Source organism: Nomascus leucogenys, chromosome 15, assembly GCF_006542625.1.
Source record: "Nomascus leucogenys isolate Asia chromosome 15, Asia_NLE_v1, whole genome shotgun sequence".
NCBI lineage: Eukaryota > Metazoa > Chordata > Mammalia > Primates > Hylobatidae > Nomascus > Nomascus leucogenys.
In genome coordinates, this window is record NC_044395.1 from 88,461,508 (window position 1) to 88,478,332 (window position 16,825).

The 16,825-nt window shown below is 33.8% G+C and overlaps 1 protein-coding gene across 1 annotated transcript in view; it reads right to left on the bottom strand.

Annotated features, from left to right (window-relative positions):
- The window catches only part of KIF18A (kinesin family member 18A), an 86,221-nt gene that overhangs the window by 29,406 nt on the left and 39,990 nt on the right, over positions 1 to 16,825 (bottom strand). Inside the window, exons 12-13 of the mRNA XM_003254357.3 lie at positions 11,616 to 11,737; positions 8,153 to 8,388 (exon numbers count right to left, since the gene is read on the bottom strand). Of these exons, the coding sequence (XP_003254405.1) occupies positions 8,153 to 8,388; positions 11,616 to 11,737 (358 nt within the window). The remainder of the gene's footprint in view (positions 1 to 8,152; positions 8,389 to 11,615; positions 11,738 to 16,825) is intronic.

Below are 16,825 nucleotides of genomic sequence, written 5' to 3' on the forward strand. Positions count from 1 at the left end.
ATCTGTTTTCCAGACCCCAAAATAGGTACATATTTTACTCTTAGTCAATACACTTGTAGTTTGGAGGTAAAGATTTCAAGTCAAATCAATATCTATTCAAAAATCAAGTCTAGTTATTAGAAAATAATTAAAATTCATAAAATTTACAAAATTAGTTTCTTCCTGCATAAGAATTTAGGCTTATTAATTTAAGAAAAGTAAAAAGTAGTCTATGTCACAAAAACACAAAATATTGTATCTAGGGATCTATTCAGTCAAATTTATAAAACACTTATGAAGAAAACTCTGAAACTTTGCTGAGGAACATACAAAAAGATATGAATACAGGGAGACAAACTATTCTAGAGTAAGAAGATTTGATATTGGAAATATGTGAAGTCAATTTATGAATTAAAAAAATTTCATTTCCTTGAAACTGGAAATTATTCTGATATTCATTTCCTAGACAAAGCAAAGGATATTTTTCAGACAAAGAATAATGAAGAGGGCTAGCATACTATACAAAAAAATACTATAAAGTATCACGTATTAAAATAATAACTACTGGCCCTAAGACAGACAAACAGGCGAAACAATACAGTAGAAATTAAGTAAACAGAATTATATATGACTACTTACTGTATAAAAAACACAGTTGCTGTAAGGATGCATTGCCAATATATCTATATAAGAATGCTAGTCTCCTTGGAAAAAATAAATTTAGATTCTTGCCTATCATTTAACACCAACATAAATTAGGAGAAAGTGGAAAGGAAAATTTAAAAACTTATGAATGGAAAGGCCTTTTGAGGAAAGATCCTGAAGGCACTGAGAGACAGAAAAAAGCTATTTTACTACATAAATGTTTTAACTTTCAGCATTAAAGAGGAAACCTCAAACAAAAGCAAGAATAAGTGGTAAATCTTGAAGGGTATAGTTATACTATGTATATTACAGGAAAAAGTTAATATCCCTGAGTGATTTCATCCTGTCCTGTGGCTTTAAATATCATCTAAATGTTAACAACTCTCAAATTTATATTTTAGCTTAGACTTCTCTCCCGAACTTCAGATTCTTAACTGCCTACATGATGTCTCCACTTGGATGTATCTTAGACAAATTTAACATGCCTAGAATTGAACTCCTAATTTTCTACAACCTCCACCCTGTATACCTGCTGAAGTCTTTCTTATCTCGCTGAAGGTGACTTAATTCTTTTAGATGCTAAGTTCCAAAATTTTAGATTCAATCTTAGGCATTTTTTCTCTCCTATTCCAAATCTAATTTTCTTGGAAATCTTGCTGGCTCTACCTTCAAAACATTTTAGAATCTGACCACTTCTCACCAGCTCCATTGCTATTATCCTGGTCTGAATAACCTCCATCTTTTGCTTGGGTTATTGTAGTAGCCTCCTCATGTTTCAGCCCTTGCCATAGTATAATCTATTCTCACCACAGCAGTCAGAGAGATCTTTTAAGAGCACAATTCAGATATGTTACATTTCTGCTCAGACCATGTCATGGCTCCTTGTTTTATTCAGAATAAAAGACTAATTAAGTCCTGATAGTAACCTGCAAGGCCCTATGTGATCTGCCTTCCTTCCCTGTATCTCTCTGATCTCCTCACTACTTTCATTCTCTTTTTCTTTGTACCAGTTATATATCCTCACCAGCCTTTGAATATGTCAGGCAAATACCTATGTTAGAGATTTTGCACTGTGATTATGTCCCTCTACCTAAAAGTTTCTTCTCCCAGATATTCATATAGCTAGTCCTGTGAAGTCCTTCATGTTTTATCAGTGAGATCCTCCCTGACCATGCTATTGAAAATAGCAATCTCTCTCCTCCCTGGCCACACTCTTGAACTCCCTTTATTTCTTTCTTATAGCATGTAGTACCTCCTAGCATTCTGTTTAATTTATTTACTATATTATTGTCTTTCTCTACTAGAAGTGAGCTCCTTGAGGGTGGTGAAGTTTGTTTCATACTTTGATCCCTATCATCAGACAAGTGCCTGAAATACTGCTGTAATTTAAACACTGTTGAATGAATGAAAAAAAACCCTACACTTAAGATCTTGTAAAAAAGTAATGATTGTTACAAAAGATGACTATATCAGAAAAATGTTCAAAGGATGGCTGGGCAATTCACAGAAAAAAGACTCTTCAATTAAAAAAACACACTCAACTATATTAGTAATGAATATGGAAAAAAGATAGTATTTATGACTACTGGCAAAGTATCAACAAGCATTGCCATTACTTTCAATTATGAAAACCACAATTACTTCTGCACCAACCTAAAAATTAGCAAAGACAAAAGTGGGAGAGAGTGTTCAAGACTAAAAAAGACTGCATAGGCATGAACCTTGTTTGGATCTTAATTCAAACAAATCATAGAAACAAATAATTTATGAGACAATGAGGGAAATTTGGACACATTAGATATTTGATGACATTTTTCTTTTATACACACTTGATGTAAATGGAAGAAATGATGTGCTGTCTGAGATCCACTTTTTTTGTTGTTTTGTTTTTTGAAATAAAATTTTATTTATTAACACTGAAATCTGAATGTTTTATAATTATCAGGTGTCACAAAATATTTTTCTTTCTAATTTTTTCCAGTCATATACAAATGTGAAAAAAAAAATCTTGGCACATGGGACATAAAAAATAGATAGTGAATCAGCTTTGGCCGGCAAGCTACAACTAAATGAATCCTAATCTTTTATTTTATTTTATTTATTTTTTAATTATACTTTAAGTTTTAGGATACATGTGCACAACATGCAGGTTAGTTACATATGTATACATGTGCCATGTTGGTGTGCTGCACCCATTAACTCATCATTTAACATTAGGTATACCTCCTAATGCTATCCCTCCCCCCTTCCCCCACCCCACAACAGGCCCCGGTGTGTGATGTTCCCCTTCCTGTGTCCAAGTGTTCTCCGAGATCTACTTTAAAATAATCTAGCATAAGAGCTGGGATGGAGGAAAGCAGATGGGTTTTCAAGACTAGACATGAGCTGATAAGTTTTAAAGTTAGGTGTTGGGCACATGGTACTTATAGTATTCTTTGTGCTTATATACATGTTTGTAATTGATTTACTAAAAGTAGAAATTAAAAATATTTTAACACCAAAAGCTGGTGAGGCAAAAAAAAAAAAAAAAGGCTCATTCATTTATACTGCTTGATGGGGGTTAAAATCACTCGAAGGAGGGTAGTTACTTGGCAATATATATTGCAAATTTTGCATAATGTGCATTTATCTTGAGCCAGAAATTTTACTTCTAAGAATTTATTGTAGGGATAATCAGATATGAGCGCAAAGATAAATATACATATTTGCTTACTAAAAAATTATTTGCAATAATAGTGAAAATTTATTAAACAACCCAAATGCCCAACAATAGAGTATAGGCTATATTCATTATAGTTAATCTCATCAGATTTTTTTTTTTTTTTTTTGAGACAGAGTCTTGCTTTGTTGCCTAGGCTGAAGTGCAATGGTGCAATCTCGGCTCACTGTAGCCTCAACTTCCCAAGCTCAAGTGATCCTCCCAGTTCAGCCTCCCAAGTAGCTAGGATTACAGGCATGGGCCACTATGCCTTGCCAAGTTTTGTATTTTTTGTAGAGACAGGGTTTCGCCATGTTGCTCAGGCTGGTCTTGAACTCCTGACTCAAGTGATCGGCCTGCCTCAGTCTCCCAAAATACTGGGATTGCAGGCGTAAGCCACTGTCCCTGGCCCAGATTCTTAAAAGCACTGCATGTGCGTGTATTTAAGTCAAAAGAATATAGTTAATCTAGTAAATACTTTTAAAGGTCCTTAAGGCACTTGAACTCACTTATAAACACCGTTCCTATTATTCCTCCTTGACACTTCATCATGTATACAACATACATAATTCATGAAATGGAAAATACATAATAAATAAATAGTTGATCTCCAAAATCATTTGAATGAAATAGTAAAGTAACAAACCAAGAACAAAACATTATAAAAACAAAACCCACCTTCTAATATGTTTTCAAGAGAAAATACGTAATTATAAAATGTAACATGGCTTCAAGTCTTTCCTTCAAAAATATTATGAGAAGGAATTAAGAGTCACGTAAATTCTTTTGTTTTATTGTTGACAAGTATAGTCTATGCAATTATACTGTATGTGAAATATGGATTTTTAAATAAGGAATAATAAGCATCATATAGCAGGTGGTCAGTATTCCTCAATCTTGGTGTTAAAATCCTATTTCCTTTCTAACATCTTGAGTACATTATAAAAAAAGAATCATGCCCAAAAGGTATGAGAGAATCTGAAAAAAACTTAACTTTTGCTTTCCAGAGATCACAACTAGGTCAGGTCTAATGCTTTATTAAAAGAAAAAGAATATATATGTGTATATACAATATATATGTTTTAAGATAATCTATCCAACGTCCCTATTTTCTTAACGTAAAGGTATAATATAGGGAACTTCTGCTAATAATAAAGATGGAGATAACTCAGACCAACCTTTCTTCTGAAGGCAACTGAAAGTCTGGACAAAACATAAAAAACATCTGTTTGAAGGCACTGGATTATTAATAAGATGGTGAAAAATTACAGGTGAGTATCAGGAGGAAGCTAGAGGCTCAGGAAAGTAATTTCTGCAATTTCAGCTAATTTCCCCTTGAGGTTGTTTGCTTATGCTGGAAGAGCTGGCAGAAAAGCATAGCAACAGTGTTAAGAGCTTTGTGCGAATAGGGTGCTGGAACTGGAATTTAGGATCTTTGTAAATCTTCCTTGCTTTGAGTTGGGACTCTGAACAGCTAGCTATACTGTAGAGGGCAAATCAGAAATAGGCAGGCCCTCAGGAAACTACCGTTTAGTATCAAGTTATCTCAGTCTCTGAAATAGGACTGAGGTGATTCTGAATTGCTAATGCTACCTGGAATCTGAAAGAAGGAACTGTAAATATTCTCTGAGATATTTAATATCATGATCAGATGCATCAAAATATTCTGCAAATAATTTTGCAAATACCTGACAGGCACGCAAAAAATTTGCATGCATATGAGGAATTAAGACCACATGCAAGAAAATCAGTCTAAACAGACCCAGTGGTTACTGACTTTGGAATTCTCAGATACAGACTTCAAATTATAGTTGTCTCTCAGTATCTGTGAGGGATAGGTTGCATGACCATATGAAAATTCATGGATGCTCACATCCTTTATATACAAAATAACACAGCATTTGCACACATCCTATACAATCCTCCCATATGCTTTAATAATCTCTAGATTACTTACAATACCTAATACTGTATATATATATACTATGTAAATAGTTATGATGTATTGTTTAGGGAATAATGACCAAAAAAGTCTATATGTTCAGTACAGATGAAACCATCCATTTTTTTCTTTTTTGATCAGTTGGTTGAATCCATGGATGCAGAACCCATGGATATGGATGGCTGACTGTAATTATACCCTTTGTGCTTAATAACAATTTTTGCAAAGATATGAAACTATAAAAAAGAATAAAATGGAAATTCCAGAATTGGAAATATAGCAACTGAAATAAAAAATTTTATGGATTTAAGGATCATTTGATAAAGCTGAAAAAAGAAAGGAAACTGCAAAATGTGAGAAACAAAATTATTCAGGGAGAGAAAAAAACATTAAAAGCAAAAGAGTAAAAGGCATAGACAATACAATGGGAAAGTGCCATGCAATATATTGGAGTCCCAGAAGTAGAGGAGACAGCAAAAGTGACAAAAGCAATAGGTGAGGAGATAATGGTTAAGAATTTTCCAAAACAAACAAAAGATAATGCAGAAACAAATTCAGAAAGTCAGGAACCCCCTTAAGAGAAGTAAAAATAAAGTCAACTAGGCATAATATAATAAAACTATTAAAAGCCAAAGACTGAGGAAATATTTCAATAAGCCAGAAGTCAGATTGTATTCAGAGGTGCAACACTTAACATAAAATCTGACTTCAACAGACTATTATTCTCTGTGAATAAGGTCTTACATATTATCCCTTCACTCCCAACTATTTGTCTACTTGTCTTAGGTGAGCTAAATGTGTGCTGGGACACATTTGAGCCAAATGTCCCAGGACACATTTAGCTCACATAAGAAAAATGGACTCTAGTTGGGAGTGACGGGCTAACAAACACCAGATCCCAAGAAAATTCCCCATAATGGAAAATATAGGCAGATTTGACTATATAAAAGTCCAATAAATTGATCAATTATTGCTCAACATATATATATATATATATATATATATAAAGCAGCACCAAATGAACAAAGAGTTATTAGATACGAAGTGCCAAGCAAAAGACCAAGCAAACAAAAAGCCCCTCAAACCCATAACAAAAAAACAAAAATTTCCACTAGTGCGAATGAGCAAAGGATACCTCACAGGGGATGAATTGGCCTCATCAATAATCTGAGAGTTACTCATTTTAAAAGACTATGCAGCCAGGTGCGGCGGCTCACGCCTGTAATCCCAGCACTTTGAGAGGCCGAGGTGGATGGATCACGAGGTCAGGAGATTGAGACCATCCTGGCTAACATGGTGAAACGCTGTCTCTACTAAAAATGCAAAAAATTAGCCAGGCATGATGGCGGGAACCTGTAGTCCCAGCTTCTTTGGAGGCTGAGGCAGGAGAATGGCGTGAACCCAGGAGACAGAGCTTGCAGTGAGCAGAGATCGCGCCACTGCACTCCAGCCTGGGTGATAGAGCGAGACCTGGTCTCAAAAAACAAAAACAAAAACAAAACAAAACAAAAAAGACTATGCATTATTATTATTGCTGTTGTTACTATTTTTGGTTTAGGTAAAGATGAAACAGGTACTCTCATGCGTACTAAGTACAGAAAAAAATTATGAAAAGCAGTTTAACATGACGCATTAAAAAAAATGATACGTCCTTTAACCCGGCAAATCAGCTTCTAGGATTCTGCTATGCACGCACAAATGTGAATACACAGATGTGTTCTCTGATGTACTGTTCACTAATAGAAAAAGGATTAATTAAATTATGGTTCATCTGTTCTCTGGATTCTCAAAAACAATAAAAAAATGAGGTAGATTCTTCATGTATGCACCCTAAAAATGTTCATAATAAACAAATAAAACCAATAAACATATAAACTAAACAAAAAAGTTGCAGGCCACTATGTGTAATGTACTAGCATTCACGTGAAACCTAACAAAAAGCTTTATGTAATACAAATACATTTGTATTACACACATACTGCAAAGATAAATATTTAACAGCATTTAATCTCTGAGATAGGGCATAAAATTGCGGTTCTGAGAAGAGTTGAAGGTGGCAGTCTACTTATGTTCTTCTACATTGTCTGAATTTTTTTCTTAACTAAGATTATATGTTAGCTTTGCAATTAAATGTCTCACACATAACTTTTATGAGAGAAAGAGAAATATCAAGTGATTTGTCAATAGAAAAATAGTAAACTCTACAGTGTTAGTTGATCTTAAGAACAGATTATTATTATAAAATATGATATGATTAATTATAATTTCCTGCCCTTAATAGAGGTTACATTTTAAAGAAGGATGGGAAGCAAAATTGTTCCATCAAAAATAGGTAAAAAGGGTTAGGCATAGCGGCTCATGCCTATAATCTCAGCAATTTGGGAGGCCAAGGGAGAGAACTGCTTGAGCCCAGGAGTTTGAGGTCAGCCTGGGTAACATAGTGATACTTTTGTTTCTACAGGAAAAAAAAAAAAAAAAAAAGCCAGGAGTGGTGGTGCATGCCTGTAATTCCTAGCTACTTGTGGGGCTGAAGTGCGAGGATTGCTAGAGCCCAGGAGGTGGAGGCTGCAGCAAGCTTTGATTGCGTCACTGCACTCCAGCCTGGACAACAGGGTGAGACCCTTCACAAAAAAAAAAAAAAAAAAAAAAAAAAGGAAAAGAAAAGAGGGTAAAATGATTTTTACTGCTAGAGTTATATAGAACATCAATGCATACTTGTTCTAGATCTTTGGAAGATACTGGTTAATTGAAATGACTATAAAGCTAATTTTCCCATTAATTTTCACAAAATAGCCAAACTATTAAAAATTAACTGTTCTATAGATTGATATACAAAGTTCTCTTTAGAAATAATGTTACTATTTACTTAAAACGAAAGTTATACTTACAACAAGGAATAGGCTGAACTGGTCCAAGTTGTGGAAAGGTCATAAGAACAGAAATCCCTGGTAGATCATTTTGCTTTGGTTGTTCAGCAGTTTGGTCAGCCCAAACTACCACTTTTTTCCTCTCTACCAAATGTTCGATCTCTTTGAAGTCAGACTCAAAAGCAGCATTTGACAGGCCAGCTTCTTTTAATGTGCAATATTGTTTTCTTAGGACTGGAAGTAAAGCATTCAATACTCTATATACAGAAGACGAGAAGAAAGGAGAGATAAATGACATTTTAAATACATTATTTTAGTTCTTTTATGTAACACCTAAAGTATTGGCATATCATTAAAATAATTTCCCATGTAGGAACTGAGTTCTAGTCTCAGATTATCTTTACTTGCTTCCATATGACCTTGGACAAGGCAAAAACTGAAGTTTTTCCTCTGTAATGTGAGGGACAGATAAATAGCCCCTACCTATAAGAGGAGATTGCTTGGAGGACTAAATGAGTTAAGAATATTTGTTTATTTATTTTTTAGAGACAGGGTCTCACTCTGTGGCCCAGGCTGGAGTGTAGTAGCATGATCATCTCATTGCAGCCTCGAACTCCTGGGCGCACTTGATCCTCCCGCCTTAGGCTCCCGAGTAGCTGGGACCACAGATGTGTGCCACTATACTGACTAATTTTTTTATTTTTTGGTAGAGATGGGGTCTTGCTATGTTGTCCAGGTTGGTCTCAAACACCTAGCCTCAAGAGATCTTCTTGCCTCCACCTCCCAAAGTGCTGAGATTACAGGGATGAGCCACTGTCCCTAGCTAAATGAATTAAACGTACATAAAAGCTTTTTGCAAAACATAATGTGATTTCCAAACCACAGATGTTGTTACTGCTACTAATTAGCACAAAATTGAAACGAAAAATTAATATACTACGTGAAATGATGAGACATATTTTAGGTATACAACATTAAAACACACACATACACAAACACACAACAAAATAACAAAACCTACCTCTCCTTTAAGTTAAATGACCTAAAGAAATGGCTTTTGGAATGGCACTTAAAGGGATTTTAAGGAGAAAAGTTGTGGATAAGGATGGGGAGTATAAATAATCGTTAGGGCACTGGATTCATGGCTTTAACTCAAAATCTCCCTTATTAGCAACAATTACAGCAGCACCGAATGTAATTTTTTGTGTATCAGACCTCTGTGTAACTGTTCACTGAAGAAATGTCACAGCTAAACAGTTATAAATTTATATACTCAATCAGTGGTTCCCAAATTTTCTATAAAGGAAGATGTCTAACAACATGAATGATCTTGAAATGATTCAGTCCTGGAATCCTGAGTCCATCAACAGATGATGTTCCAGTTGACTCATAACATCGAGGAGAAGAGAACCATTAGAAGTATGGATAGGGTAGTGGGAAAAGACTAATCAGGCATTAATTTTCATACACAAAGAAATACCACCTTTTAACCTGTGAGTCTTAAATATTTCAATAGCAGCACAAAAAATTGTGACCTTTTTCCTTTTGGTGGGGCTTGCTGGAGGGTGCTGCATTTAAGTCAAGTAGGTAACAAGTACAAGAAAAAGTTATTAATCAAAGTCAATTAAACAATTACTTATTTAGCGTTTACACTAATCAGGTACTGTGCAGGAAAGTTATCATAGTAGGTCTGACACTGCTAAGAAAGGCTTGGTTATAAGGTTGACACCTGGCTGGTATTTTAAAATATGGATTTTAGGAGGGTTCCCAGCATTTCCAGAACTCATATGACAAGAGTGGCTCACTGTGTTTAAACTGTTTGCACAAACAATGTGGTTTATGCTAAAACACCTTCTCTCCTTTTGAAAAGTCTGGAATTTTGACACATCCTGGCAGAAAGTACCTATGCAACCAGCTCCCAATAAAAACCTGGGGCATGGAACTCAAAAGAGCTTCCAAAGCAGACAACACTTCACATGTGCTGCCACAACTTTTTGCTGGAGGAATTGTGCACATTCTGTGTCATTCCACTGGAGGAAGACTCTTGAAACTTTGTGTCAGGGTTCCTGCTGACTTTGCCCCCTGTACCTTTTCCCTTTGCCGAATTTGCTTTGTAGCCTCTTGCTGAAATAAAGCACAGCTAAGAATACAACTATATGATGAGTCTTGTGAGTCCTCCTAATGAATCACTGAACCTGAAAGTAGTCCTAGGGACCTATAACACAGGAATTATATCATGTTATTTATTTTTATGTTTAATCTTTTCAAAAACTTTTTATGAAATGTATTATAATCTATTCATAACCTTTATATGAAATGTATTATAATCTATTTTTATATAAGAAAACTATGGCTTAGCAAAGCTAAATAATCAGCGTAAGGTTATATTGCTCATATAAGCTAGAATTCAAGATTGATTCCAAAACTCATCCTCTTTCTTCTATGCTACATTGCCTCTGTGATCCTCTGGTTCACCAGTTTTCTAAATTGTTGAGTTAGTCTTTTTTCCCCCATTTTAAGGTAAATGTTTATCTTAAGATAGTGTATTCATCTAGGGTCTGATATAGCAAATGTAATATGGTTAAAAGAAATTATTGTTTCTTGATGACTTCAGTTCTTGTAAGTGGTTTGAGTGTTAGTAAATGAATATTCAATATCTGCTCTAGGAATAGACACAGAAAGTATAAAGAGATTAGTCTGAACTTCCATCCAGATAAGAATAACTCCCTGAAGTTTTTCATTTTTCTTTTTTTAAAAAAGCTATACTAATATGATTTCCTCTAAATCAAGATAATTATCAGTTATTTGAGCATACTAGTAGAACATGAATAGATTCTTAGAGTAGCAGAAAGCACTTAAGAGAAATAAATTTCCCATTTGCATGGAACATCAAAGTGATGCCTAAGGAGTTGACTGACGTATCCAATGTGACAAAAAAAGATTAAGCCATACTTTTTTTTATTATGTTTTAAAAACTAAATGACTAATGTTACTACTCAGCTAGAAGAGAGAACATAAAAGGTCTGTTATAGCATCACATAAAAGTCAGGACACCTGATATTTAGCAACTTCACTGTAATGACAGCAAAAAATTCTGGAATTATGAATAATTAACAATTGCCTACTTAAAAATTCAAGTGATGTTAACAGCAATTGCTTCTAAGAGGAGAAATGGATGGCTAGAAGATAGAGGTAGAAGGCAGATATCTTTTCATTGTGTAGGTATTTATGAAATTTTGTATTACATAGCATATATTAAGTAAAAGTTACATACTTTTAAAGAAAAACACTTTCAAATTTATAAAGCAATGTAAAAAGTTTGTTGGAAGGAAATAACTCTCTTAATGTTTTCTGGTTCAGACAGACACTTAAAAATAATGTATCCTGTAACACATAAAACTCAACTTTCTGGCAGTGGAAAATTGAACTTCTGTGCTTCAGATATAGCGTTAAAATTGAAAAATAGGTAAATGTATGTACTTACGCCTCAGTCTGCCTGTGTTGCTGTTCCTGAAGACAAGCTAGATCCATCATATGTCTAATTTGTGCTTTCAAATCTTTGTTCTGGAGGTGCAAATGGTGAGAATGAAGATCTTTACTGAGTTCCTAGGGCAAACAATACAAAATGTACTTCAGATCACTCTAAGAATATTAAAATTAAATCCGTTTAGTAACACTTATTTTATAATGTTGCCAATAGTTTTAATTCTTTTTAGATATTAAATAATACGTTTAGAAACAATTTGAAAAATAAGAGTTCTGGAAAAGGTGGTCTATAATTTACAAGCAAGATAAGTCTTCATGTTTCCTCAGGAACTGAATGTTAGGAATTCAGAAGAAATTTTACTATGATGACAGCTTCTTGGTCTATCCAACTTGTTCACAATGTTGTAAAAATACATAAATATGACCTGTTTTTGCTTAAATGTCACTTCCTCAGAAAGGCTTTCCTTGAGCGTTGTATCTGGATGGACACTCTCCACCCCTCAATATTGTCATAGCATTGACTGTATTGATGAGTAACAATTTAATTGATGTATTCATTTATTTATAATTTCTCTGTTCATACTAGAACATACAGTTTACCACCAGGACAGGCACCGAGTCAGGTTAGTTCAGTGTTAAAGCCCCAGTGTACAAAGTCTTGAGTTGTGTGCAATAAAAATTTCTGTTTTTGCATGAAACAAAAGATCATATGGTTGATATCACCTTTGGTTGGATGATATGGTTAGAGCACTGGCGTATGAGTCATGTGATTTTAGAGATGGGCTTATAAGGCCTTGAAACAAATGCTACCTTAAGTTGAATATACAGCCTTTATGGAGATCAGTTTACTGGACTAAAATTTAAGAGCTGGATCAGATGATCTCTTCAGTCCTTTCCAGTTAGAAAATTAAATGATCATAATAGTGTGAACATGTTTGCCAAATATTCCATCTGCTCTCCTTTAAAAGAAAAATATCCTTTATATACATCCTCTCACAATCTCCTTTATCTTCTTGAATCTTTCTTCTTTTAAAGAGACAAGACTTGAGACCCACTCTTGATATGAGCTTCATCCTAGGCAAAAGTGTAAAAATGTTTTTTTGTAGGCTCCATTTTCCTAAGCCTCATCTGTCTAGGGCCAGGTGTCCTGTAATCTACCACCTAAAGTTACTTGTCTTTCCTTAAACCTACTAAACCTTATCTACAGAAAATATCAGCGAAGGGATTATACCAAAGTATAAATGGTGGTAATCTAGTAACATTCTCAGAAATTTTATTGGAAAAATTTCAGACAATACAATGAAAAAAATTTAAATTCTTTGGACATTTTGAATGGCTAAGACAGGAACCCCATATGCAGGGGAGCTATGCCTGGAAACTGGAAACTTCCTCCTAGGGACAATTCCCATAATCCATCTTAGCTTTAGTGAGTGGAAACAATGCAAAGTATTCTTCAGATTCTTTTAAAGAATATTAAGATTAAATCAATTTTAATAAAAAATAATTTTAATAAATCAAATTTAATAAAACTCCTTTCCAATCTGCAGTTGACCACTAATTTTCTAAAATGTCAAAGTTATTTTTCTCCTTTTAAAAAGTACTTCCAATGCCAGTTATTGAGACTATGACAGAGAACAATGTCACTCATCCTATTTGTCTGGATATATTAAAGTTAGGAGTTATTTATATAATTCATTATACTTCAAGAAATATAGCAAATGTTTTAGAAAAAAATTTATCTTTATGGAGGCAGGATGATATGGCTAGAGTCATGTGATTTTAGAGATGGGCTTAGCCTTGAAACAAATGTCACCTTAAGCCAAATATATGCCCTTTATGGAGATCAGTTTACTTGACTAAAATTTAAGAGCTGGATCAGATGATCTCTTCAGTTGTTTCTATTAATAGTTAGAAAATTGGATGATCATAATAGTGTGAACATGTTTGCCACATATTGCATCTTTTTTCCTTTAAAAAAATCTCTCCTTACAGCATTAGGAGAAATACCTAATGTAAATGATGAGTTGATGGGTGCAGCACACCAACATGGCACATGTATACCTAAGTAACAAACCTGCACATTGTGCTCATGTATCCTAAAACTTAAAGTATAAAGAAAAAAAAATCCCTCCTTTATATACATCCTCTGATAATCTTATTCCTTTATCTTCTTGAGTCATTCTTTTAAAGAGACAAGACTTGATTGTATAATTATATTAGTCAGTAATGGGTCTTTGGCTAGCCTGTTAACTTTGGAAAATCAAGTTTACAATTTGAGTCTTTCTTGACGTATTAATGACTAAATCTGATTGGAAGAACTTGGCTTATTTTGAGAACTATAAGTAGGCCAGTAATGGCTAAAGTATAGAGTATAATGAAAGGTGATATACAAGCCTTGAGAAGTATTCAGGTGCCAGACCATGCTAGGCTTGGTAAATCACAATGGAGAATTTATTCTAGGGAGAAGGCACTGAAGAACAACACGATCAGTTTTGCCTTTTAAAAACTCGCTTTGGTGGCAGTGGAGAGAATGAATTGCAGTAGAACATGAATGAAAGCAGAAAGACCAAACGTAGCAGTCCAATAATGGGGCATAGGAGTCTGAATTAGGAGAGCAGCAGAGGGACATAAAGAGAAGTGGACAGATTCAGAATATTGAAGAGTAAATAATGCAGGAGAATACAGAGAAAACAGCACCAATTTGAAAGTCAGAAGTTCTGGGTATTTGTCCAGAGTTGTGTGACCCTGGATAAGTCCCTTTATCGTAAAGTTACGTCTCAATTTGCTTATGTGTCCAGAGTTGTGTGACCCTGGATAAGTCCCTTTATCGTAAAGTTATGTCTCAATTTGCTTATGTAAAAAATAATGGCTTATAACTAGATAATTTTCTCAGCTATTTTTTCAGCTATAAATATCTGCACAAAAAAGAATTGAGGGTTAGATTTGGGTGATGGCAATGAAAATGGTTTTAATTTTATTTGTTCAAGTTATTTGTGATAAAATGCATAAAAATCAAAGATATAAAAATCAATTCCAGGTTCACATTCAGGTGTACAAAAGTTCTTCGTAAGAGAAATCTGGAAGACAGATTGCTAGAAAAATTAGATTTGACCATATTGAAAAAGTTTTAATTTATTAAAAATCCAGACAATATTAACTTCATAAACACTACTAAGTAGACAAAAAAGCAAACACAAAATAGCGATAATAATGATATCAGAAACAATACCATACCATTTTTAAAATTGGAAGCTTACGGTAATGTGGGATAGAAAAGGCAAACTAGTAAATTTCTACAATCGACTTTTTTGCCTGCTTAATACTTCATAAGTTCTTAGTACTTCTGTAGTTGGAATGTTGATTACATGGACAAACATATAATACAAGCATAATGTAAATTAAGTTAGGATCTTGAGAGGTGAAAATACTCTAGCAATATCATTTAAAACTTATATACACACACATATTTAAAATTTTTAATGAATATACTTAATGTCACTGAACCGTATATGTACACATGGTTAAGATGGTAAATTTTATGTTATATTTTACTACACACAAAAAATTGTTTCAAGACTCCTCATGAGAAAATTTTTGCCAACTATAAGGGGTAAATAATCCATGAGAATATCAGAGCCATAAGTAAACAAACAAATTAAGGAAACTTCAGTAGTTATTTTTAAATGAGGTCAAAGTTTAATACTAACCAAAAGACTTAGAGTTTTATGTAATTTAGAAAATGATAATCTTGAGAATATGACTGCTTTAGATATGCAGTCTCCAAATAAACAATTAAATAATAAGTGAAATAAACTGAAAAATACTGTCAACATTCCACACCTGCTACCAATCCAAGAGAATCAACTCTTGTGTATTAAATGAGAAACACTCATTTGGATAGGGTTATCCAGCTGTTTTCTTTGAAACGATTTTATCAACAACATAACCATATTTCAGAATTCCTACAGGCACTGTGATAGAGTCCGTTGCATTCTATGATGAGCCTCTATGGCTTTATATGGAATTTCAGAAGTTATATCCTCTGATCCTAGCCAACTTATATTATAGTTTATTAATGAATCTTGTCTTTTTTTTGCTTACTCCTTTTGAGTCATTATATCATCTTAAGATGGACACAATGTTTAAAAAATGGGCTATGGTTTCCTTCTGAAGTAGATAATCTTGTGTCAATGGAAGGGCTTTAGGAAATGCAGTGACTTCGGAAATATGCAAAATTGTATGAATTTGACCTCCCCAATCTCCCATCTGGGAGAAAATCTATACAGCTTTGAACAGATTCTCAAAGGCATCTATGATCCCCAAAAAGGTCAGAATCATTGTTCTGGAAGAGAAATTATATTATATTATATTATATTATCATTATATTATATTATATGATGCAGTTAACTCTGTTGTTAACTATGTACACTTTTCTTTGTACAACTTGCTTGGATGTTGATGTCTATGCTATTGTTGCTTAGAATAGTATTAAACTATTATTTATCATCCATTATTATTTGTTAAGTGTTGCCAGGCTTTGAATGTAGCACTCCACTTGAGCTCATAATATCTTAAATACATTTATAGATGACAAATTAAGATATTAATGTTAAATGCACTGTCCAAAGTCATATAATTATTATCAGAGTTGGTATTCAAAACAACTACTATATGCCAGAATTACCAAACACTCCAACTCCAAAGTCTATCTTTTTTCCAATGTTTACATTATTTTTGTGGGGAATATTTTAAAGTGCCTTACAGACTGTTATATTATTGCAAAATATTACTAGAATGTGCTGTATACTATATTTAATGTCCTAATCTACTTAACTAACTGACTGGTATGCTTTTATCAAGATATTTTGAGGTGCAGATTAAATTGTTGGCTCAATAAATATCCACACTACTGTCTTTGGTTTCCTTCTTAGGAAACAGGATATCTGCTGCTTGCTCCTTTCACTACTTTGAACTGTCATCATTAACTACTACTGCTAGTCTTTTCTCTCCAGTCATGTCTGAGCTTTCATGTTAAAAGAATAATCATTTACAGCCATTGCTAGCCCATCAGAGAATCCATTCCCCAGTCATAATGCATTGACTAATATCTTTGAATTATAAAAAATTAGTACTTTTGAACATTTAAAGATCTCTGGCATTTGTTGGTAAATATTGTATATTTTCTTTCACCTGTATTTTCCGTCTGGT